The 22,394-nt window shown below is 48.2% G+C and overlaps 1 protein-coding gene and 1 long non-coding RNA gene across 18 annotated transcripts in view; one reads left to right on the top strand and one right to left on the bottom strand.

Annotated features, from left to right (window-relative positions):
* The window catches only part of CAMK2G (calcium/calmodulin dependent protein kinase II gamma), a 54,615-nt gene extending 53,788 nt beyond the window's left edge, over positions 1-827 (bottom strand). For 6 of the 17 annotated variants that reach the window (XM_036110283.2, XM_036110285.2, XM_036110282.2 and 3 more), the window contains exon 1: positions 643-824. In XM_036110283.2, the coding sequence (XP_035966176.1) occupies positions 643-707 (65 nt within the window). In that variant the 5' untranslated portion in view covers positions 708-824. Of the gene's footprint in view, positions 1-642 lie in introns of all 17 variants that reach the window. The other 11 variants (XM_036110278.2, XM_036110273.2, XM_036110274.2 and 8 more) reach the window with 5 other exon arrangements.
* LOC118547098 (uncharacterized) lies at positions 166-22,173 on the top strand. The gene is made up of 4 exons (XR_013449730.1): positions 166-292; positions 15,055-15,177; positions 15,270-15,347; positions 18,886-22,173. It is a non-coding gene; the product is annotated as an uncharacterized LOC118547098 (long non-coding RNA).
* The last annotated feature ends 221 nt before the right edge of the window (positions 22,174-22,394 follow it).

The following is a 22,394-nucleotide window of genomic DNA, read 5'->3' as shown; positions in this document are numbered from 1 at the left end:
GGGGCTGCTGCAGCGGCCAGCTCAGTGCAGAGGGGAGGGGGATGCTGCGGCTGCGGCGCGCGGCTCCCGGGACCACTGCAGGGATAGGGGGAGGGGACAAGGGGGTGCTGCAGCACTGCCCAGCAGCGGGGCTGGGATCCTGAAAGCATCCCTAGCGGGGGGCGGGGCCGGGCACCAAACATCCCCCCACACTCGGGCACCGCAGCGGGGTTGGAGCTGCAGGGCCGGGGAGGGTCCAGAGTGCCAGGAGCGTGGGACATGGGACAGAGTGCTGAGTGAGCTCCCGAGCAGGGTGAGGAGGGGGCACGGCGAGCAGGCGGGGTCAGAATGGGGGGCGCCTGAAGGGTGAGGGAGGGGCGGGGCTGGAGGGCGCCCAGGAGCGGTCCGGGGGCTGCAGTCCCCGCGGCAGCGCGGTGTGCAGCAGCCCGGGCAGCTGCTGCAGGGCGCGGAGGGGGCTGCGGGGTACGGAGCTGGGGGCGAGGGGGCCCCGGAGACGGCGGGCGGGAAAGGCTGGGGGTGGGGCGGGCCGAGGGGGCGCTGCAGCGGCCGGTGCAGGGCCGGGGGGGCGGGGCGAGGAGCCGCATAGCGCCCGGGCGGCGGGGACAGGGTGGGGGGCCGCGGCGGGAGGCGGGCGGGTCGTACTTGCCGAGCTCCTCGAAGAGCTGATAGTCGTCGGTGAAGCGGGTGCAGGTGGCTGTGGTGGCCATGCTGGCGGGCGGGCGGACGCGGCGGTGCAGCCCGCGCCGACGTCGGTGCACAGTCACCGCCGCCCGGCCGAGGGAGCAAGAGGAGGAGACGGGGCTGAGCCCGGCAGCACCGCGAGACTTTACCGGGGAGAGCGAGGGAGGGAGGGACACCCCCGCGCCCGCCCGCCTGCCCCGCCCCCAGCCCCGCCGGCCCCCCTGTCCGGCCCCCGGACCGCCCCCGGGGAGGGGCCTTCTGCCGTCGGCCCCGCCCCGCCCCGGGAGCCGCCCGGGCTGGGCCGCGCGCTCGGGGTAGCAGGGGGCGGGGGTGGGGTCCCAGCCGCGGGCCACCAGAAGGGAGCTGAAAGCCTCACGACCTGTGGGTTTGTCCCAGGGAGGACCCTGCAAGGGCTCGGAATGTGCGTGCTATGTGTGTGTGTTGGGAGTGTGTTGGGGTCTGGACCACCGAGTTTTCTAGTCGTCCTTAGCCCCCGGCTCACACGATGTGGAGAGAGGGCCAAGGTCAAAAAGTCCGCTGTCAGACTGCACACGCGGGAGGCGCCCCCAGCCTGTGCAGAGCCAGTTCTCTCAACAGCCTTCCCTCTGGAAGCGGACAGTCTAGACTTGTGTAAGCATCAGGGCCATTATTAGATAAAACCCTTCAGGCATGGTTTGTTCAGGGAGACCAGGCCAGGGCCAAGGATGCAGGTGGAACTCTGCCTTCCTGCACTCCAACCCTGGCGATAAAAGAATGTTGTCTCTCAGGCCAGGAACGAAAGGGATGATGAAGTGGGAACGATTAGAAAGGTTTTGTGCGGTTGTGGGCTAGAAGAGCAAGTGGAAGGAAGGAGAAAAAATATCCCCATTTTTCTTGCAGGGCACCCTGTATTTTTATTTTATAGCACTCATCACATTTTGTCATGATATATTCAATTTACTGCTATGAGAGGCAGTAGAGCTAGAATGTGGTTGTCTAAAGAGTGAATTCTGATGTCAGACTGCCTGCTTGGATTTCTGGGCAACTCACTGACCAGCTGTGTGATGTTGGGCAAGTCACTCAATCCTTCTGTGCTTCAATAGTTTATCTGAGAACTGAGAAGAAAAATAGTATCTACCTCACAGGGTTGTGAGTATTAAATGGGCGAAATCACTTAAAGCACTTTGAATAGCTCCAGGTACCTAATTAGAACAGAGGTAGCTATTATTATTTGTTTAATATTTGCCTTCCCACTAAGTTGTAGGCTCCAGTAGGGCAGGGCCTCTGCCTCCTCTGTTCACCATTGTATACTTAGCCCCAGTCCCTCAGTAAACATTTGTGGAATGAAGGGACTACTTGGGGCCCCCGCAGGGGGAGTTACCATCCCTTCCTCTGTAGCCACTGTCAGAGGACAGTAGAACTGAGGCACACAACTGTCTCTGTGGAGGAGAAACAAGCTGGGCGGGTTCCCAACCTGCCCTGCCCAGGCAGCTGTACCCCAAGTCAGGGGCCAGCCCCAACTGGGCAGGACAGGGTTGGGCCAACTGCTGCAGCTCAGTCTGGATTACAGCAGGACACCCACTGGGAGTCAGGCCTCCATTGTCAGCAGGCTGGCTCACCGAGAAGGCAGCTGAGAGGCGTCCCAGCCTCCCAGGCTGCCTCCCTGAGGGGGTGGGTGGAGCAAAGCTCCCAAGGAAGGCTCCCTTACTTTCCTCACCCAACAGCCCTGGGAGCTGGGGAAAACCAGACTGCCCAGTGGGGGCGATTAAGGGAATGGGAGAAGAAAAGCTTAAAGAGATTGCCTGGGAGGAGGGCAGCAAGGACCAGAGGAAAGGGCTGAGGTGACAGAACACCATGCCCCACCCCTCCCCAGGGCAACAGGAAGTAGGCGCTGGGGAGTAAGGCCACTTCCTATCTCAAAGCACTGGGGTGAGAGCCCCGTTCTGAGTCCCAGTGTGGGGCAAGGCAATGAGATTATACGTGGGAATGACAGTGAGTCCCGAGTTCCTGTCATCCACCTTAAAGGCAGAAGTGATGGCTAGTCTGCACTCCAGAAATAGGGGCTGCATATTAATCATCAACGTGCCCTTCCCGAGCCCTCAGGACAACTTGGTTCCCGACCTCCTCATGCTGAAGCTTGATATTCATTAATGTAAGGTGGCTTGAAGAAGATGGAAGATCAGAACAAGCTAGGGCTGCTGTGAAGTCCCCAGGAGGGGTATCCCAGGAAAAAATGTAAAATCAGGACTACAGCTCCCAGGTACCCACTGCGAGAGGGGCTATCTTCCCCACTGAGGGTGAGCGTTCTATGCTGGGTTTTGGAGGGTACCCATATAAAGCACTTTGCACGGAGTCTCTGGGTAAAAGGAAGAGTGATGAGGAAAATAGTGGGGGGAAGCCTGGGGGATGACTCACACTGCTGTGTAAGTGGGACTAACTGCCTTTCAACAAATGTTTATCGCCTCCCTACTATGTGCTGGGCACTGCCTCTCATTTTGAGAAAGGTCCAAATAAAGTGGAAAATTAGACGTCACAATGAAAACAAAACTCAAATCAATCTCTCCTTTTTCCTTTCTTTTTTTTTTTTTTTAAGATTTTATTTATTTATTTGACAGAGAGAGACACAACGAGAGAGGGAACACAAGCAGGGGGAGTGGGGGAGAGAGAAGCAGGCTTCCTGCCCAGCAGGGAGCCTGATGCGGCTTGATCCCAGGACCCTGGGATCATGACCTGAGCCGAAGGTAGACGCTTAACCGACTGAGCCACCCAGGCACCCCATCCTTTTTCCTTTCTATGTCTACCTTGCTTCTCCCTCTCTCACTACTTCTGTCAACAGGTCAGACTCTGACGTGGCCAGAGTGGCAATTTGGAGCCTGTAGACACCTTTGTGTGCACACACAAATACACACCCTCGTACACACCCTCCTGATCCCCATTGCTGTAGCACCCACACAACCTCCAGCTGCCCCACAGCAATTAGAGGGAAGATACATATAAATAATAACGAGTTCACCAGCTCCCTGAGCATCAGTATCTATGGCAACCTCCTGGGGTCCTCCAGCTGCACTGTTCTGGTTGCAGCCAGTCCCCTGGGCAGCACCAGCACTCAGGCCCTGCCCACAGCACGGGGAGCAGGGGATTACACAGGAAACCGATGCCCCAGTAATCACCAGAGGTGCTCCACTGGGTGGGACCCTCTGTCATTCTTCCGATCTTTCTCTTCGAAGTCTCCAAAAATTACACCATGGGACTTGCCCCCCTAAATGCGAGGAGCTTCCCTCCCTAATTTTGGAATGCAGTTTTAGAGTGTAAAGGTACTTATTCTTCAGACCTGAGGAAAATGGGGCAATTGAAAGTGGGGTGTTCAAATGCAAGGGGGATGATGCTCTTGGAAACAAAGAATAGTTAATCTGCTTGTTGGGGGATGTTGTAAAATAAATTTGGAGACAATTTAGTCTTGTGCCCATAAGGGGTGTTCGATCCATATTCCACAGAAACCTACAGGTTACATGGTCATGCCTCGGCAGCTGCTCAACATATATATTGGGGTTCTGCTTAAGATTTTGTTGAAGAAGAATCCTTGGCTAAAAAAAGTCCCCGAAAGAAGTTTGAAACTTAAATCTTAAAAAAGAAAAAAAAAAAGAAAGGGGACGCCTGGGTGGCTCAGTCGGTTAAGCGGCTGCCTTCGGCCCGGTTCATGATCCCAGGGTCCTGGGATCGAGTCCCACATCGGGCTCCTTGCTCAGCAGGGAGCCTGCTTCTCCCTCTCTCTCCCTCTGCTTGTGCTCTGTCAAATAAATAAAATCTTAAAAAAAAAAAAAGTTTGAAACTCCCTGGACCAGTGACTTCTGAAATCCCCTCCAACTCTAAGATTCTCTGGCTAGTTTTGGAGAATTAGTGGTGATGAGGTCATGGCCTCTCTCCAAGGACTCTGAGCAAATTATTAGTGATGAGGTATTTGAAACTAGTGACAGGATATGATAATGGGGATAAGAAAGAGTGAGAAAGGGATGCCTGGGTGGCTCAGTAGGTTGAGCATCTGCCTTGGGCTCAGGTCATGATTTCAGGGTCCTGGGATCGAGCCCCTTGTCAGGCTCTCTGCTCAGCGGGAAGTCTGCTTCTCCCTCTCCCTGTGCCCGTGCTGCATCTCTTTCTCTCTCTCAAATAAATAAATACAATCTTAAAAAAAAAAAAAAAAAAGAAAGAGTGAGAAGGACAAATGAGAACACTTAAGTTTCTTTCTGAAGTTTTATTTGTTTAAGTAATTGCTACACCCATTGTGAAGCTCAAACTCACGACCCTGAGATCAAGAGTCGCATGCTCTTCCAACGGAGCCAGGCAGACACATTTAAATGAAAACATTTAAATAAACAATTTCTAAACTAGGGGGTCTGGTGAGGGGTGCCCCTCTCTCCCCTGGAAAACACATCAGATCACAACCATGCACGGAATAGTTGATATGCCCATCCTCAGTAACTACTCCCAACAGTCATTGTCCTTAGCGGGAGTGTTTTCCCATCCCTGCCATGTCTAAGAGCTGAAAAAAGGATTAGGAACCACAGATTTAACCAGTATTTCTTAAAAGAGGAGCTGAGGAATTTAAAGTGAGGGATTGAGCTCTGAAGGATTGGGCATTGGGGATGAGATTTTGGAGTGTGAGGCTGAGGACATTCAGGGCGAGGGCTGAAAACTTTGGTGTGAAGAGCTGAAGTGTTTGGAACAGGGTCTGAGGTGCTGGGGATGAGCTGAGTTCAGAATTTCAGATGAGTTGTGGGAGTAGATAATGTGAGGAGCTGTGGTATTTGGAGGGAGGGGCTGAGGGACTGGCGGGGAGAAACTCTTCCATTTTATAGCTAGAGGTCTGATTCCAAAGGGCAGTCTGATTTCCGCCTTCCCACCCCCGAGTCCAGTCTCTCTGCCTCTCCACCCCTCCACCATCCTCCTAGAGAGACTGCACTCCTTGAAGACAGAGGGTACCTGATCTTTCTCCTTGTATCCTTAACAAGTAGCACAAAGCCTGGCGTATAGTAGGTGCTCAATAATTATTTGTAGAATGAATGGAGTACTGCAGGCATGAAACGGAGATATTAGGACGAAGAGGGAGCACCTGAGAAGAGGTGACAAAACTGTCAGGAGAGAAGGAGGGAGATACTGGGGTAAGGGGCCGGCTGCCTGCACCAGCAGGGACGGTCAGGGCAGGAAGAGAGGCATGTGGGGCCCCCTGGTGGGCAGACCTGAGGCGCACAGGGTGCTAGAGAGAGAGGCTGGAGAGCAAGAGGAATGTGAATGAGAGCGGTGTGGTGAAGATAACAAAACCTCAGTTGTAGCTAACCTTTAGGGAGCACCTGCTACAAGAAAGGCAGCGGCACTAAGTACTCTAGCTTACGCTTTTCCATTTAACCCTCACCACCGCACTCTGTGTGTAGGAGCCATCAGCCCCATTTTACAGAAAAGGAAACTGGAGTTTAGAAAAAGCAAAATTGGGGCACCTGGCTGGCTCAGTCGGTAGAGCATCTGACTCTTGATCTCATCGTCGTGAGTTCGAGCACCACGTTGGGTGTACAGATTACTTAAAAAAAAAAAAAAAAGGAAAGGAAAGTAGCTTGCCTAAGAGCAAACAACTAACATGTTGTAGGGGAGGATGTGACTGAAGAGGAGTGAATAGAAATGGGTATTGAGGTGGGGGAATAGTAAATGGCATGGGGGATTCAATTCAGATGTGCTCATACCAGCCTTGGGACCTAGACTGGAATCTTAAACCCAAGGTGGATTTATCCCAATCGAATCCTCGTCCTGAATCCAGGCACTTACTCAGTAGGGCACTCAGTCATTCATTTCTTAAATTCTTTGATCACCTCTCCGTTTCAGTCACATGGAAACCTAAGAGAACAATTTGACAAAGTTCTTGCCCCCATGGAACTTGCATTGGAATTGGGTCTGTATTGCAGCAGGCAATGAACCTGGGAAGCGGTCCTTTTCGCCTGGAGTAAGTTCTACAGAGAACATAAAATAAAGCAATGGGACAGAGTGGGGAGGAAGAGAGAATTCCTTTAACTGAGGTACTCAGACATGGCTGCCCTTGGAAAGGGACTTTTAAGGGAGACCTAAATGACGATAAGAAGGTAGTCCTTGGAGGTGTAGGACAAGAGCATTCCTGGTGGAAGGAACTGCAGCAAAGGCCTGTTTATTTGAGGGTGGCAAGAAGGCCTGTGTGGCAGCAACAGAGTAGGCAAGAGGGAGGCGGTAAGCTGACAGGACCTGGAGGCCCCAGTAAACCCCACTGTCCTGGCACAACCCCCCTGGTGCTCCTTCCAAACTGTGGGTCACAGGCTGCCTCCATGCCCTCAAAGGCAGGACACCTGAAACCCCAGCTTAATGCCAGAAGATACCTTCATCAAGGGCGGACATAAAAATGGGCCTGAAGCTGGAAGTGACACTGGTCCTTGTTTACCACAAAGGAGGGTGCTAGAGGTGGGCTCAGGGTGACCCCTTAGCGCTCCTGGGGCTCTGGGGGTGTTGTGCTGAGGGGTTCTGCAGAGAGAGCCAATGTCCCCTCTGTCCATTTAGACAACAGTCTCACTGCCCTGGGTAAACTTCAGTCCTAACTCTTATAGGGGATAAAAAGATGGGCCAGAAATAGGCCCTGCCTAAAGGAGCTTTACTCACTGGAGGAAAGAAGATAAGCACGATAATAAAACAATGATACAACAAAAGATTAGTACCAGAGTACAAATGGCTGCCTGAATCACATTTCCGTCCCCTTGCCTAAGCTCAGTTCTCTGTTCAGGTGTCACTTTCTCAGAGTAGATTTTCCTGGCCTCTCAACCAGATCAGGTCCCTGAATGACAGCCTCCCAAAGTTCCATCCACCACCTCTTCAAAGCACTTATCCCAAGTGTAATCTTACATGTGTTTGTGTGATTACAGACTTCACGAGGGTAGGGTCTGTGTCTGTTTATGTTTGTCCTGGTATCCTCTCAAGTGCCCGGGGTATAGTAGGTACTCAGTAAATGCACGGAGGGTAAAAGCAAAGTACTATGGGACTTTTAATGGGGGAGCAAGCAGATCATGTTGGAACAATTGGAAAAACTGGAGGAGATGAAAGGAGGGGAAGGATGTTGGCAGATGGAGTTGTAGGTGAGGGGTCATTGCTGGTAGAGAAGAGAGTGTGAGTCAGGCCCTGAGATACTGAGGACTTGGCAGGTGTATGGGAAACTGGGTGGTCAGGTGAGCTGGAGGGGAGGGTGGAGGGGAGGAAAAGGACATAAGTCTGGGGACCAGCCAGATGTTATAGTATTTGGCTCTGGGCTGGGCAGGGGTAGGCTTTGGGAAGGACCAACGTCCAACTTTCTGACCAGACCAGGTTCAGAGGCTCTTAGATCCCAGACCTTGGCTAGAGATGATTACTTACTTACCAGATGGTCCCACTTGAATGTCCTGCTATCCCCCCCAATTCAACATGATCCAAATCCAAATTAATTGGATTGAGAGGCAGTATAACATGGTGGTTAAGAACAATGAAGCCAACTCCTGGCCTCTTACTAACTATGGGAGTCTGCACATTTTATGACTTCTCTGTGCCTCAGTTTTCTCATCTATAAAATAGGGATAATAATAGCACTCACCTCATAGGGGTTTATGAGGAGTACATGATTAGTACATGAGAAAACTAAAACAGTGCCTTGCATATCAAGGGCTCAATAAATATTAACTATTATAATTGCTTCTCTTGCTTTGTCCAGTTTTTTTTTCCAGTTCCTTTGGCTCTGACAGTGACATGACTCTCCTGCCAATGAACCTACGTTCAGAATCTCTAAGTCAACTTTGACTCGTCCCTTATCTCACTTAAAGGACAGAGCTGGGTTTCAATTCTGCCACTCCCTAGTTGTGTGACCTTGGGCAAGTTACTTGAACTCCCTGAGCTTCATGTTCCTCATTGGTAAAATAAAGATGTCTTAATGTTCACTACAGGGTTGTTATAATAACTTACTGATAATATTTGTAGGTTAATGGCTCACTTCCTGATGCTAAATAAATGGTAGTTATTATTATTACCATCCTGTGTGTCATCAGGAAACAACACCATCATATTTTCCTCTTTAAATGTCTTTGTGCCCATTCCTTCTGCATTTTCCTCCCACCACCTTAGACTTGTCTTACCTCACCCTCCAGAGTTATGCAGTAACTCTCCTACCTTTGCCAACTCTATTTTATACTTCACTTTTCTTTCTTGTGCTTTCTTTTTAGAAATATTGGTTGAACACCTACTTTTTTCAGGCACTATCTCAGTGCTGGGGGTAGAGCAGTGGACAGAATAGATGCTGTCCTTGCCCTCAGGAAGCCTACCTGCTAGTGAGAGGGACAAACTATGAGCAAATAAATATTGAATACATCAGGTGGTGATAAATGCTGTGAAGGAAATCAAAGTGAGGTAAGTGGATAGAGGTATTTAATATAGGATAATCAGGGAAGGTCCTCTGCTAAGATGAACATATATGTAGAGATCTGCAGGAAATAATGTTGCTTTCAGTAGGTCATGCCTTTGCTGAAATGCTGTTTCCTTCAGAATTAAGTACGAATGCTCATGTATAACTTTCTAGATCCTCTGTAATCCTAGTTGGTTTTGTGATTTCATGCCACTCCCAGAATGTCCCTGCTTCTACAGACATGCTTAATACATGAAGACTGTACGTCGTTAGATTAATAGTACTTATCTCTGATTGTGGTATCAGTGTGAACTTTTTCCTCTTCCTTAAGTGTGCTTTCTAAATTTTTTTATGATGAACATAGATTACTTGAGTAACAGCAAGAAACATAATGCCACATTCCCTCTTCATCATCTTATTATAATCTTCATACAGCTCTGCAAGGTAAATTTTATATCCCCGTTTTACAGATGAGAAAACTGAGGCACAGAGAAGTTAAGCTAATCCTCTGAACTCAGCTCTTGAAATGTTTGGCACGTGATTACAGGCTCGCTGTTTGCTTATTTTAATTTTAGTTTTGCCTTATCAGTTAGAGCATAGGTTTCTTCAGGGCAGAATCCTTGCCTATTCCCATATCTCCCTCTTCCCCCTCCTCATGCTTTTATTAGACTACTATGTACTGGACATAATGGGTGCTTTTTAATGGATTGGTCTGTTCCATGTCTGACCTATGGTTATGATATGGTTCATTATCTTGCTGGTGGTGCCATCGTGTATGCTCTTGACCCTGGGCCCGCAGGTGGAGAACCTGAAGATCCTGGGGGCAAAGAGGTGAGGGAGCTGGACCTCCACCCCCCCAAAAGGGCAGTGATTCAGCTTGTCCACTAGAGGCCGCAGTAGGCCCGGGTTTAGAGAGACATCAGGGCTGTGGCTTACTCAGCAGACCCCACCCCAAGAGTCATTTCCAACCCCAAGTCTGTCCCAGAGCCCACGGCCCCAGAGACAGCCTATCAGTGTACCTGGCTCCAGTTCCTCCCAATAGATCATCAGATTCCCGGACCTGGAATGAGTTAGCTCTAGAATAAAAGCGGCTGATGGCCCTTAGATAGCAGGAGTATGCTGGCAGGCTCCAGATGCCCCTCAATTAGCCAAATCAACAAACATGCATGGAGCACCCTACTGAGCGCCGGCTGTGTACCACATAGCGTGCTAGACTCTGGGACTAGCTTGGTGAACAAGACAGACTCTGTTCCTGCCCTCCCAGCTCTTATGATCTAAGGAGGTACGCAAACAAGCCTAAAAATACTGTATTGTGTGGTAAGCTGCTAACATAATTTCTGTTCCAGGGTTAGTTCTCCTTGGGTCTCATTTCGGTGTGGATTATCCCATGGGATATCTACCTGCTTTAGAGAAATGAAATAAATAAAGGTGAGAGGCAGAGAAAAGAACCTTTGTCTACATTTGGAGAATCACTGTGGAGCCCCCTCCTCTCTCAAGGTTGAAGGGTTCCCAGTGGCCCTTGGCAGATCTGAGGGTGTTTGGGGTTGGGGTGGGTGCTGGGGGCAAGGAAGTGCCAGGTCACCTCTCCATAGCTTTTCTTCTCTCCTTTTTCCAAGTGGCCTGGGGACTTCGCTTGGGAAGGAAAGGAGAGTCCCCAGATTTGGGGGTGTGACCCAGACTGCTGGTTTTCTCACTGATTTTTCATTGCTTCCTTCTTTTCTTTGTTCCCTTTTCTCAGATTATCTGTCAATCAATGTTTTTATCAAATGAAGGTTATGTTTAGATTATCCGTTTTTACCCAGAAGCTTGAAGTCAACAAATTGACTTCATGTTGGAACATGAAGTTGCAACAGTTAGGGAGATAAGATAATTAAAAAGAGGGGGAAACACAGACACCCATGCAAGGCAGCAGTTTGACAAGCACAAATTGGTAGCTGCAGACACTCATCGCTGGGGTCGATCCCTTGGGCTGATGTGGTCTGGGGAGGCTTCCTTCCTGGACAAGGAGGCCAGGGCCTTCCAGGATGAGTCCTCAATCTATCCTGATAGGGTTTCTCTGGGAAAGATATCCTCAGAGAACAGAGGGGAGAATAAAACATCCCCCACGCCCCAGCTGTTCATTCCACTGTGCCTGGACAAGGGGCTCAGAGGCCCATGTGCTCAACATTCCTGAGAAGCAGCTTCTGAGTCAGAGCCCTAGAAACAGCTGAGGCAGCTTCAGGCTAGAGTCTTGGCTCTCTTTTCCCCTTTTCTGTCCAAAAGCAACTCCCTCCCTTGCTATTTGGATGTGACCAGAAACCCAAGCAGGGCTCTGGGGTAGCAGCCTGGCTCAGCCAAGTCTATAAAATATATTTGGTCCCTGCATCCCCTCCTAGGTTGCAGCCCTTAGGTAAAGGCGTGTGCCCAATGCCACCTATGCCAGGAAGTCCAAGGGGTGAGGAAGACTTAGCCCGTGCCTACAAGTCAAAGCTCCCAATGCAGCCATTGTTGAGCTGCCTCCGGGAAGGGGTCTTAACTAGGACTTGGCTGGAGTTAAGACAGCAGCATTCCCCAGGCAATCGGCCAGCACCTCCTCACTGCCTGGGCGTGGGGCCCAGGACATGCCAGGGCAATGCCAGAGAGCTGACTCAGGGGGCGGCATGAGGGGAACACAAAAACCCTTCTCACCCACCAGCTAAGAGAGGAGATGAAGCTGCCCCGAGGCCTGCTGTGATTGCCCTGTAGTGCAGACCACCAACAGGCTCTGTGGGTGGGTCCACTCCTCAGCCACTGATCCACGAAGCACCACATTTCCTGGGGCCACCAGCAGAAGGCCAGGGCTCCCCCTGTCTCCCGGAGTCCCCCTTTTCCTTCAAAGACCTCTAGATGTGCAAATCTAGGTTCCCCCGCCACCAGCACCCCGCCCCCCCCCCCCCCCGCTGAGATTGATTCAGGCCCTGCCATTGTCACTTTCTTAAGACTGTGACCTTGAGCAAGCCACTTTGACTTTGGTGAGCCTTTAGATTCCTTATATTTAAGGTGGGACGGGTAATACCTGCTTGCCCCATAGGACTGCAGTAAGGATCAAATAAGATCACCTCTATGAAGAGAACTTAAATACTTTACAGGACGTTTATAATAAGGTATTATTGTCGTGGTTATTCCTAAGACGGGAATTCCAGCTGCTGGCCCTTGAACCTCAAAGTCCTCCTCTTTGCCTCTTTTGTCTGACAAGTTGCTCTAAAGCCAGTGCTGAAATCCTAACCCAGTCCTGGCCTCAGAAGCAGCGACACAGGCTTTTCTGCCGCGTGCTATGGGCCAACTTAGGGAAGCAGCCTCCACCAGCCCAGCTCTGTTAAACCGGTTCTTTCCCTTCTAATCAGACTCCTCCAGTCCAGTTTGCCTGCAGTGATGACAAAGGAACCTAAAATAGCCCAGGCTCTGCAAACACCGCTGGAGACAGCTTGGGGCATAAGGTGTTGCCTGTCACCCATGGGCCAGTCTGGGCATCCTGGCCAGGTGCAGCCCTCAGCCTTCCAGGGCCTGGTGTGTCTTCCTCTATGCAACAGAGGATGACATGCCTCCTGTCAGCACTTTAGATGGCTGAGTTGGATGACTACCTAGAAAGTTGGCTTGGCTAGAGGTGCCAGGGGTGGGGGCTCACGGCTCTCCCCAGCTGGCTGCTCACACACACACTCTTGGGGCCTCTCCCTGCCCTGAGAGGCAAGCTGGGCTAAGATCATGCAGAAAGGCAAGCTGTCTTGTGGTCCCGGGAAGGGCTCCTGACTGGGAACCGGGAGTGGCTGATTCTGAGGACCCTGCAGCCAGCAGGCCCTGGCTTGCCTCTCTTCTGCAGAACCAGTTTGGTATAGGCAGCTGCCGGGCCTGCCTCTGCTCTCCGACTTTGCCTGGGGCCTTGGTGTATTCAAAGGAGGAGGCATGCAGGGAGCCATGGGCAGGAGCTGAGAACTCCCTAATTCCCCACATTTGAAGCAGTCATTTTCATGCAGCCCTGAGTCTCACCCTTAGCACTTTCTCATCCAACTCAGTCCGAAGCACTTTACTCTAGCCAACGTATTCCTTTCCTGGGTGATTGTTGAAAGAAAGATGAAGTCTTAGTTTATGTCAGGAATCCCAAACTGATGGTCTGTTGGCTAAATCTAGCCCTTCAACCTGCTTTTGTTGACTTGCCCAACTTCAATTGGGAAGTTTTAACATAAAACGATCCAGATTTCAGGGCGCCTGGGTGGCTCAGTCGGCTAAGCATCCGACTCTTGGTTTCGGCTCAGGTCATGATCTCAGGGTCATGAGATTGAGCCCTGCTTGAGGCTCTGTGCTCAGCAAGGAGTCTGCCTGGTATTCTTTCTCCCTCTCCCTCTGCCCTCCTGCTCATGCTCTCTCTCTCTCTCAAATAAATAAATAAATCTTTTTAAAAAATCCAGATTTCAAATATTTCTTAACCTTTTGTGTCCTAGGTTGGTTTCTTCCAGAACAAGTCTTCAGTTGCAAGTAGTTTATTGGGAAGGTGATCCTAGGAAACTCCAGTTAGGGAGTGGGACAGGGAAGGTAAGAGATAAGGGTAAGGTTACCAAGGAAATTACCATCTGGACATCTGGAGCTTAATTCTCCTGGGGAACTCCGAGAAAACAGTGTAGGACACATGTCTCAAAGTTATCTCCCCCGAGAGGCAAAGACATTAACATATTTATCCACCAAACCCTGCAAGTCACTGGCTGGGAGCTGCTACAGAGTGGGGGGTGGGGTGGGGAGGGGCAATGGTGGTGTTAATTCATAAGGAGCATCCAGCCTGTGGTACAGTAGAGAAGAGTGGGCTCCAAAGGCCAGAAGAAGCTGGAACTGACGGCATCTGCTACAATATGGAAGATCGAGCAAAAACTGGTCCTCAGTTCTTACTTGGAAACAATTAGCAGGAGCTGAATGGCAGGTACCCCTTTAAACAAGACAAGAGCTCTTTGTCTGCATTAGCCCTCACACTCCCTCCCCCACATTGTCCAACACTCCACCCGCTTTACTCTTTACATTACTTACTTCGCCTCTGGGGTGTTTGCATTTGTGACCCCTGGTTTGTGTCTATGTATACGCTCTTCAGAGCTATAGCTATGAATCCCACTGTCCCTGTTTCCAATAACTTGTTTCTTATTTTTCTTTTCATCTCACAGGGCAGCTCACCCAGTGATTCCAAAAGATGTTGAGTGATGACTTTGTTTCTCTAGACCTGTACTCTGAATTATTTAATTTTCTGAGTCTCAGACCACCTTACCTCCGTGCTGTTATATACACCGCATCCGAGCATGTAGAATAGGTCCTCGCTTTGGGGGCTGACTTGGGGAAGCCCTTTGTTATCTCTTCAACATCAACCTAATTGGCTTTCAGTTCCTACGATGCACTGAGCTCCTTTCTGCCTCAGGTCAATACCCCTGCCTGGAAAGTTCTTTCTTTCCCTTTATGACATGCTAACTCATATTCACCCTTTAGGACTCAGCTTAAATGTCACCTCCTCAGTGAAGCCTTCCATATCATTCACTCATCTACCCCTTACTAGGCTACATCCCTCCTCCATATTCCTCCTCTACATATTTATAATAATTACATACATATTGGTGTAATTTGTATTTACACTGGAGTCCCATCGTTAATGAAGTTAACTTATGCAAACCCAACTATCCACACTCAGCTGAAAGAGCAAGAAACAAAGAAATTCCTTCATTTAAAATCACACTCCACCATTAAAGCCAGATCTTGACATTTACTATCTCAGGGTGACACCCAAGGTGCAAAGAGAAAGAGAAATAGATGTTATTTCTTGGCTTTCGTGCTTCTAAATGCCAAGGTCCTGGCAATGTAAGGTGTTTTCAAGAATAATTTTGCAATCTTTGCCTCATGTACTGATTTTAGAATCTGCCACCACCCACTAATGCACACAAATGTAGAAGGTGGAAATCAGCTGCATTATCTGTCTCTCCCTCTAGACTGAAGCTCCATGAGGACAGACAACATGCTTTCCTCCATCCATTACTGGATCCCCAGGGTCTGGCAAAGTGCTGGCCACATAGGAAGTATTCAATAAATCTTTGTTGAATGGATGATGATGGGTAGGTGGTGGATGATGGAAGATGGGTAATGGAGGAGGGATGATCAGAGCTGGAGATGGGATGATACTTAATATGACTTACCTACTTACCAGGTTGCAGGGAGAAGGATGAAGGAGATGAGGTCGCTGAACTACTACAATTGGACTATCTGCCTAAAGGCCTACTCTTCTGTAAGTCTCTCAGGATTTGTTAAGTCCTGTACTCTACTTTCCCCCAAACCAAATTCTCTGGATTAGAGCCTTATCCCAGGGAGTGCGGCCGCCTCTGAGTCACCGCACAGAACGGCTGTATCGCTCAGGGCTCAGACAGTGTGTACCATCTGGCATGGATTCCTAGGCCAAACTAAAAACTCCACCCAACCCCCTACTGTGATCCTGTTCATGACTCCCTCCCTATTTTAGCCCAAAAGTTTGTTTTGACCTCAGTGCCAGCACTGATCTCTATCATAGTTGTTTTTATAGCTCTTGTGCTGATCCCAACCTTGATTCCCACCTTGACCTTAACCTTGGCGCAGACATAGCTTGCTTCTGATCCTGAGTATAGTATACATCCTTTTGGTTTTTTGGTGGTTGTTGTTATTTATGAAGCCTTTACCTGTAGTATTTAATTTGAAATTAACAACTCTATGTAACCAGCCCCATTTTACAAACAAGGAAACCAAGAGGGTGGAAAATGCCCAAGGTCACACAGTTAGTAAATTGGGGATCCCAGATCAGATTCAGGTCTTCCTGCTCTAAATCCAGGGCTATAGGAGTCTGGGTTACTGACTCTCCAGATACAGTCTTCATTGCCTTTGTGGCAAAGCAATCCTAGATAATCAAAGACCTCAAGGTACTAATAGTAGTCATAATAATAATAACCTTAACTTACTGGGCAATTTCTTTGTGACAAGCAAAGTGCTGAGAAGCTCTTCATACATTATCTCATCTAATCCCCACCACAAGGCTGCAGAGCTCCTTAGCTCCATTTTACAAGTGACGAAACCATGGCTTTCCGAGGTTAAGTAATTTGCCCAAGGTCACATAGCTGGTTAGAGGCAAGCCAGAATTTGGACTCAAGTCTCTCTGATTTTAAATGTATTTCACTTCCGGGGTGCCTGGCTGGCTCAGTTGGTGGAGCATGCGACTCTTGATCTTAGGGTTGTAAGTTCAAGCCCCACGTTGGGAGGAGAAATTACTTAAAAATAATAAAATCTTTAAACGTAGTTCACTTCAACCTTTACAAAGAAATGGTTTGGCAACAGGGGGCAGCTAGGAACCTGGTCTTGCAACCATGTACCCCCATACCTTTTGAGCCGTAGTGCCAAATTCCAGAATTTTGTGTTTGATCATCAAAACTGGGTCAAAAATGAGTCAAGTCTTGGTAGAACTGACTCACTGTGGTGTCTGTCAGCTCTAAAAGGAGACAGGAAGCCTCAGAGGGTAACAGCCAGATGACCACTGCCGAGTGGATGAAGGTCCCGGAAGCATCCACCACAAGCCCTGCAGCGGTTAAACATGGAAATCCACGTGCCTGCCAAAGAAAAGACCCAGACTTCAGACTCATTTAAAAAATTAGACCTGCCAATCCCCATTTCTTCCACCATACTCAGCCCTATTCCCTAACAGGGCTCCATTTTGGTCAACTTCTCTTCTTTCATCTCTGACTCTTACACTTTATCCTTTTCCTTTATGGGCAGGCTCTTTGTTTCCATCCCAGTCCCCATCCCCATCTCAGCTCCTAACTCTGAATATCATTGCGGCCACCTTCCCATGTCCTCTTTCTCTGAATCTTATTCTTAGTGCCCGGTAGATCCCCGTGTCCCCCTCTTTTTTGGCAATCTTTTTTTAGTAAAATATACATAACGTAAAATTGACCATTTTAGCCATTTAAAAATATTAATTACTTAATTTTTATTATAGTGAAATATACACAATACTTAGCTTTTTAAGCACTTTTAAGTGTTCAATTCGGTGGCATCAAGGACATTCACTTTGTCGTACAACCACCATCACTACTCATTTTCAGAACTTTTTCAACCTTCCAAATAGAAACTCTGTACCTGTTAAACAATAACTCTCCATCCCTTCTCCCCTCAACTCTGTTAACCTCTACTCTACTTTCTATCTATGTGAATTTTCCTATTTTAAGTACCTCCCAGAAGTGGAATCATATGATATGTGGCCTCTGTGTCTGGCTTATTTCACTAAATACAATGTTTTCTTTTTTTAAGATTTTATTTATTTATTTGACAGAGAGATAGAGAGAGAGCACAAGTAGGCAGAGAGGCAGGCAGAGGGAGAGGGAGAAGCAGGCTCCCGGCCGAGCGGGGAGCCCGATGCGGGGCTTGATCCCAGGACCCCGGGATCATGACCTGAGCCGAAGGCAGCCGCTTAACCGACTGAGCCACCCAGGAGCCCCTAAATATGTTTTCAAGTTTCATTCATGTTGTAGGATGTATCAGAATTTCATTCCTTTTTAAGGCTGAATAATACTCCCTTCTATGTATATGCCATACTTTGTTTACCCATTCATCTGTCGGTGGACAGTTGGGTTGCTCCACCTTTTGGCTTCACCTATTGTAAATAATGCTGCTGTGACCATGGTGTACAAATATCTGTTTGAGGCCCTGCTTTCAATTCTTTTGGGTATATACCTGGGAGCGGAATGGCTCAATCATATGGTAATTCTATGTTTAACATTTTGAGGACCTGCCAAACTGTTTTTCATAGTGGCTGCACCATTTTACATTCCTACCACCAACGCACAAGGGTTTTAATTTCTCTACATCCTTGCCAACACGTTATTTTCTACTTTTTGGGGTAACAGCCGTCCTAATGGGTACAAAGTGGTATGTGAAATCCCTTTTGAACACAGTGTTTCAAGTATTCCAGATTCCCAGGGTCCACTCCTCCCCCTGGGCTCCCCTTGAACCTTCCCTGGCTGTGAGGATTAGCATTTCCCCGTAGCAGAGAGACCACCATTGCTGATGAGCAGCCAACACGCATCTTTCTCCATGTACCCTCTGGTCTTTCTTCTGGACTCTGACAAGCTGCTGCCCATCTCTCCGCCTTTTGCTTATGAGAGTTGGACTGTGAAATAATATAGGCTTTGGGAGGAATACAAATTCAATATCTTTAGGCCCACAGTGTTCTGAACTCTTTTATTCATGTACTCTTCCAGGCCAGAGACCATAGGACTCCACGGGGACCGACTTTATGGCTTTGACCTGCCACTGACCTCAGAACTAGAATAGCATCCAGATCTTTGGGCAAAATTGTTTCTTGGTCTCATTAGAACCCAAGGGAACGGCTTATATTCTAGTTACGACGCCCAAGCTATTTGAATTGAGTCCTTTCCTTTGCTGGGGCTCATATTCGGTGGTTTAGGTCTCCAAGACAGATCCTGGGTGTGGTGATTCACCTCCTGCATAAGCCTCATGACTCCTTGAGGGGAACTTGGAGACCTGGAATTTTGGTTGGGATTCCCAGTTCATATTCCCAGAACCCAGACTCTCTGGGGCAACATTTGTTTGTATTGTTTAATACTTACGTCTTCTCTGCGGACTTCTGATGTCAAGAGCAGAGCACGTCAAACCTGCCCCCCCCCCCCCCGGGTGGTCGTACATCCCGAGCTTTCCTAGAGCCCAGGCCTTACCTCTTTGCTCAAATTAGTTGCCTGATGTACATTTCTTTTTCTTTTGGTCTTTTCTGTCTTCTGTGAAAGCAGGTGGAAAAAACAGAGACCTACGGAGGGAAGTGATTCACCCCAGTGAATAGATGGAGTCAGCAACCAAGCTGGGAATGGGACACCATTCTCTGACTCTGAAACCACAGCCCTCACCATGGGCAGTCACCCTCTTCCTCAAGATAAAGCTCTCAGCTAATGCTCCAAGACAGGGCCTTTGTACTTGGCAGGTGCCACTGGGATTGGGCGCTGGGGCTCTCTACCCTCATTCTTCCCACTCTAACCCATGAGACTATTGTATTGACCATCAAATATGGATTTCATGGTGCAGCTCTTGAAAGGAACTTTCTAAGGCTCTTTCTAAAACAAAACAGATGACTTTGCAAGTTTGGAAAAACAAAAGCTCCTGAAGACCAAGAATGAGGAGGCAGCTGTAGCTCTCCTCTCTTCCCTTGCATTCTTACTTCCCCTCTGCTGTCCTTTCATTTCAATTTTCCCTCCCGTTCTGGCACCCAGCCCTGGGGGGGTTATCTTTCCCCCATTCCCTCCAGCCCAAGCCCAGATATAATCCAAATCACTCTCTTTTGCTTCTTTTATTTCAGTTGAGACTGGTAGGAATTTTCAGCTTTACTAGAAACCTTATACACATCCTTGTTTAAGAACCTATAGTGCCTGGGGCGCCTGGGTGGCTCAGTTGGTTAAGCGTCCAACTCTTGGTTTCGGCTCAGGTCATCATCTCAGGGTCATGACCTCAGGGTCATGACCTAAGGGTCGTGAGATTGAGCCCCACTTGGGCTTGGAGTGTGCTTGGGATTCTCTCCCTCTGCCCCTCCCCACCTCACACTCTCTCTCTTTCTCTCAAAAAAGAAAAAGAAAAAAAGAAAAAAGAAAAGAACCAAGAGTGCCTTCCTGGAGTCTATGGTATCAAGTACAGACTTCCACCTGGCTTTTAAGACCTCTTACAATCAGACCTCATCCTTCCTAGCTCTACTTCGTTCTCACTACTCTTCAGTGTAAACTCTTCCTAATTGCGCCAGATTTCTCACTGATTGTATCCATGTGTACATATGTACACACACACACACACGCACACACACACCTGCAGTTAAGAACATATAAAATTTACTCTCCAGAATTTATACAATGTTTATTCCAGCTTCTGTCGTCTTCTAGGACCCTTGTTTGGAACTTCTTTTTTCCTCCCCGCGCTCTACCAATCCAACATGACACATCCTTTAGGATTTGTTCAGGCCTAGGAAATCTCTAACTTCGGTGTGTCTGTTCTCTGTCTTTACTGCAATTTTGGTCAGCGGTCAGAGTGTTTAATGTAATTTATTTTATTTTGTTTTGTTTTTTATTTAAATTTATTTTTAATTTATTTTGTAATTTTTAAAAGATTTTATTTTTATTTTATTTTTTTAAAAGATTTTTGTTTATTTCTTTGACAGGGAGAGAGACAGCGAGACAGGGAACACAAGCAGGGGAGGGGGAGAGGGAGAAGCAGGCTTCCCGCTGATCAGGGAGCCCGATGTGGGGCTGGATCCCAGGACCCTGGGATCATGACCTGAGCCGAAGGCAGACGCTTAACGACTGAGCCACCAAGCACCCCTAAAAGATTTTATTTATTTATTTTTTGCGAGACAGAGAGCGAGAGAGAGAGAGAGAGAGTGCACGCGTACGCACGAGCGGGGGGGAGGGGGGAGCAGGGGCAGAGGGAGAAGCAGACTCACCCCTGAGCAGGAAGCCAGATGCAGGGACTCGATCCCAGGACCGCAGGATCATGACCTGAGCTAAAGGCAGATGCTTAACCGACTGAGCCACCCAGGCGCCCTGTAATTTTTTTTTTTAATTATGATAAAAACACACATAAAACTTACCATCTTAATTTTTAAGTGTATTATAGTTCAATGGTCTTAAGTATATTCTCCTTGTTGTGCAACTGATTTCCAGAACTTCATCTTGCAAAACTGAAGCTTTATACCCATTAAACAACAACTTCCCATTTCCCCCTCCTCCTATCCCCTGGTAACTCCCATTCTCCGTTTCGATGTATGAATTTGACTACTTTGGAAACCTCTATATCTAAAGATATGTAGAATCATGTAGTATTTGTTTTTGTTTTTTTGACTGGCTTATTTCACTTACTATAATGTTCTCAAGGTTCATCCATGCTGTAGCATGTGATAAGACTTCCTTCCTTTTTAAGACTGAATAGTATTCCATTATGTGTATAGACCACATTTTGCTTATCCATTCATCTGTCCACGGACACTAGGGTTGCTTCTCCCTCTTGGCTATCATGAACAGTACTGCTATGACATGAGTGTGCAAATATCTCTCTGAAACCCTGCTTTCAATTCTTTTGGATATATACCCAGAGTTGGGATTGCTGGATCATATGATAATTCTGTGTTTAACTTTTTGAGGAACCTCCATGCCGTTTCCCACGGTGGCTGCACCGTTTTACAATCTCACCAACAGTGCCAAAGTGTTCCAATTTCTCCACAACTTGCCAACACTGTTCTTTTCTTTTTTCTAAATAGTACCCATCTTGCTTAATGGTGTTTTAATTGTTTCAGGTATGTTCATTTTGTTTTCCTTACCAGTTTTTAAACTTCCTCAGGGTATGGATCACGTAGGTTCTTCTGCGCGCCCTCAGGGTCCAGCCCAGCACCAGGTGCCACCCTAGGTATTTGAAAGTAATTTTTGGTTGATTGAATGAAATTAACAGCTTGAGTTGAGCTTAATTTTTTTATTTTTGAACTTTGGGTAGAATTTTCTCTTTTGTTTTTTTAAGATTTTATTTATTTATTTGAGAGAGAGGGAGACAGAGATAGCGCACGAGCAGGGAGGAGAGGGAGAAGCAGGCTCCCAGTTGAGCAGGGAACCTGAAACAGGGCTTGATCCTAGGACCCCGGGATCATGACCCGAATCGAAGGCAGACGCTTAATCGACTGATCCACCCAGAGCCCCCTAGAATTTTCTTTACAAATAGCGCAAGCTCACTGCCATGATAGACTGAATAAATCCTTAGGCTACTGTGCCATGGAGCAGAGGGTCTGCTCAGGGAGAATGTCACTGTTGCTTCCTTCTTGACGAAAAATGCAAACATCGTGGTCATCCCACAAGCTGCTGGGCCCATTGTTGCTGAGGATAGTTCCCACCCTCCCCGCAAAGGGACAATGCTCTGGAAACCCAGTTTTACTCAGGTGGAACCAGAAGATCCCAAGGAGGAAAAAAAAAATTGAGAAGCTCAGAAGGGTGCCAACACAAGAACCGTCAGGAACTATCACAGAAAGTAAGTACAGCTATTCTCAATTCTGCTTTGTTCTCACCTCTACCCAGTTTCTCCCAATTTTCCTGAGGTCCTCGGGCACCAATTTCTCATCTACTGCCGTGAGTTTGAGGGTTGCTCTCATTTCCCAAACTCTTTCAATCTCTATATGGAAAAGTCCCTCCATTAGCCATCCATTTGGCATTTTAAAAATGAAATTATCACTAGGATCTAAAAAAAGAACAAGTACAAAAGTGCCGAAGCAATTAACTTTTTG

This window comes from Halichoerus grypus, chromosome 7 (genome assembly GCF_964656455.1).
Source record: "Halichoerus grypus chromosome 7, mHalGry1.hap1.1, whole genome shotgun sequence".
In the NCBI taxonomy this organism is placed as follows: domain Eukaryota; kingdom Metazoa; phylum Chordata; class Mammalia; order Carnivora; family Phocidae; genus Halichoerus; species Halichoerus grypus.
Note: the sequence above shows the minus strand (reverse complement) of the source record. Positions and strands in the feature narration are given on the sequence as shown.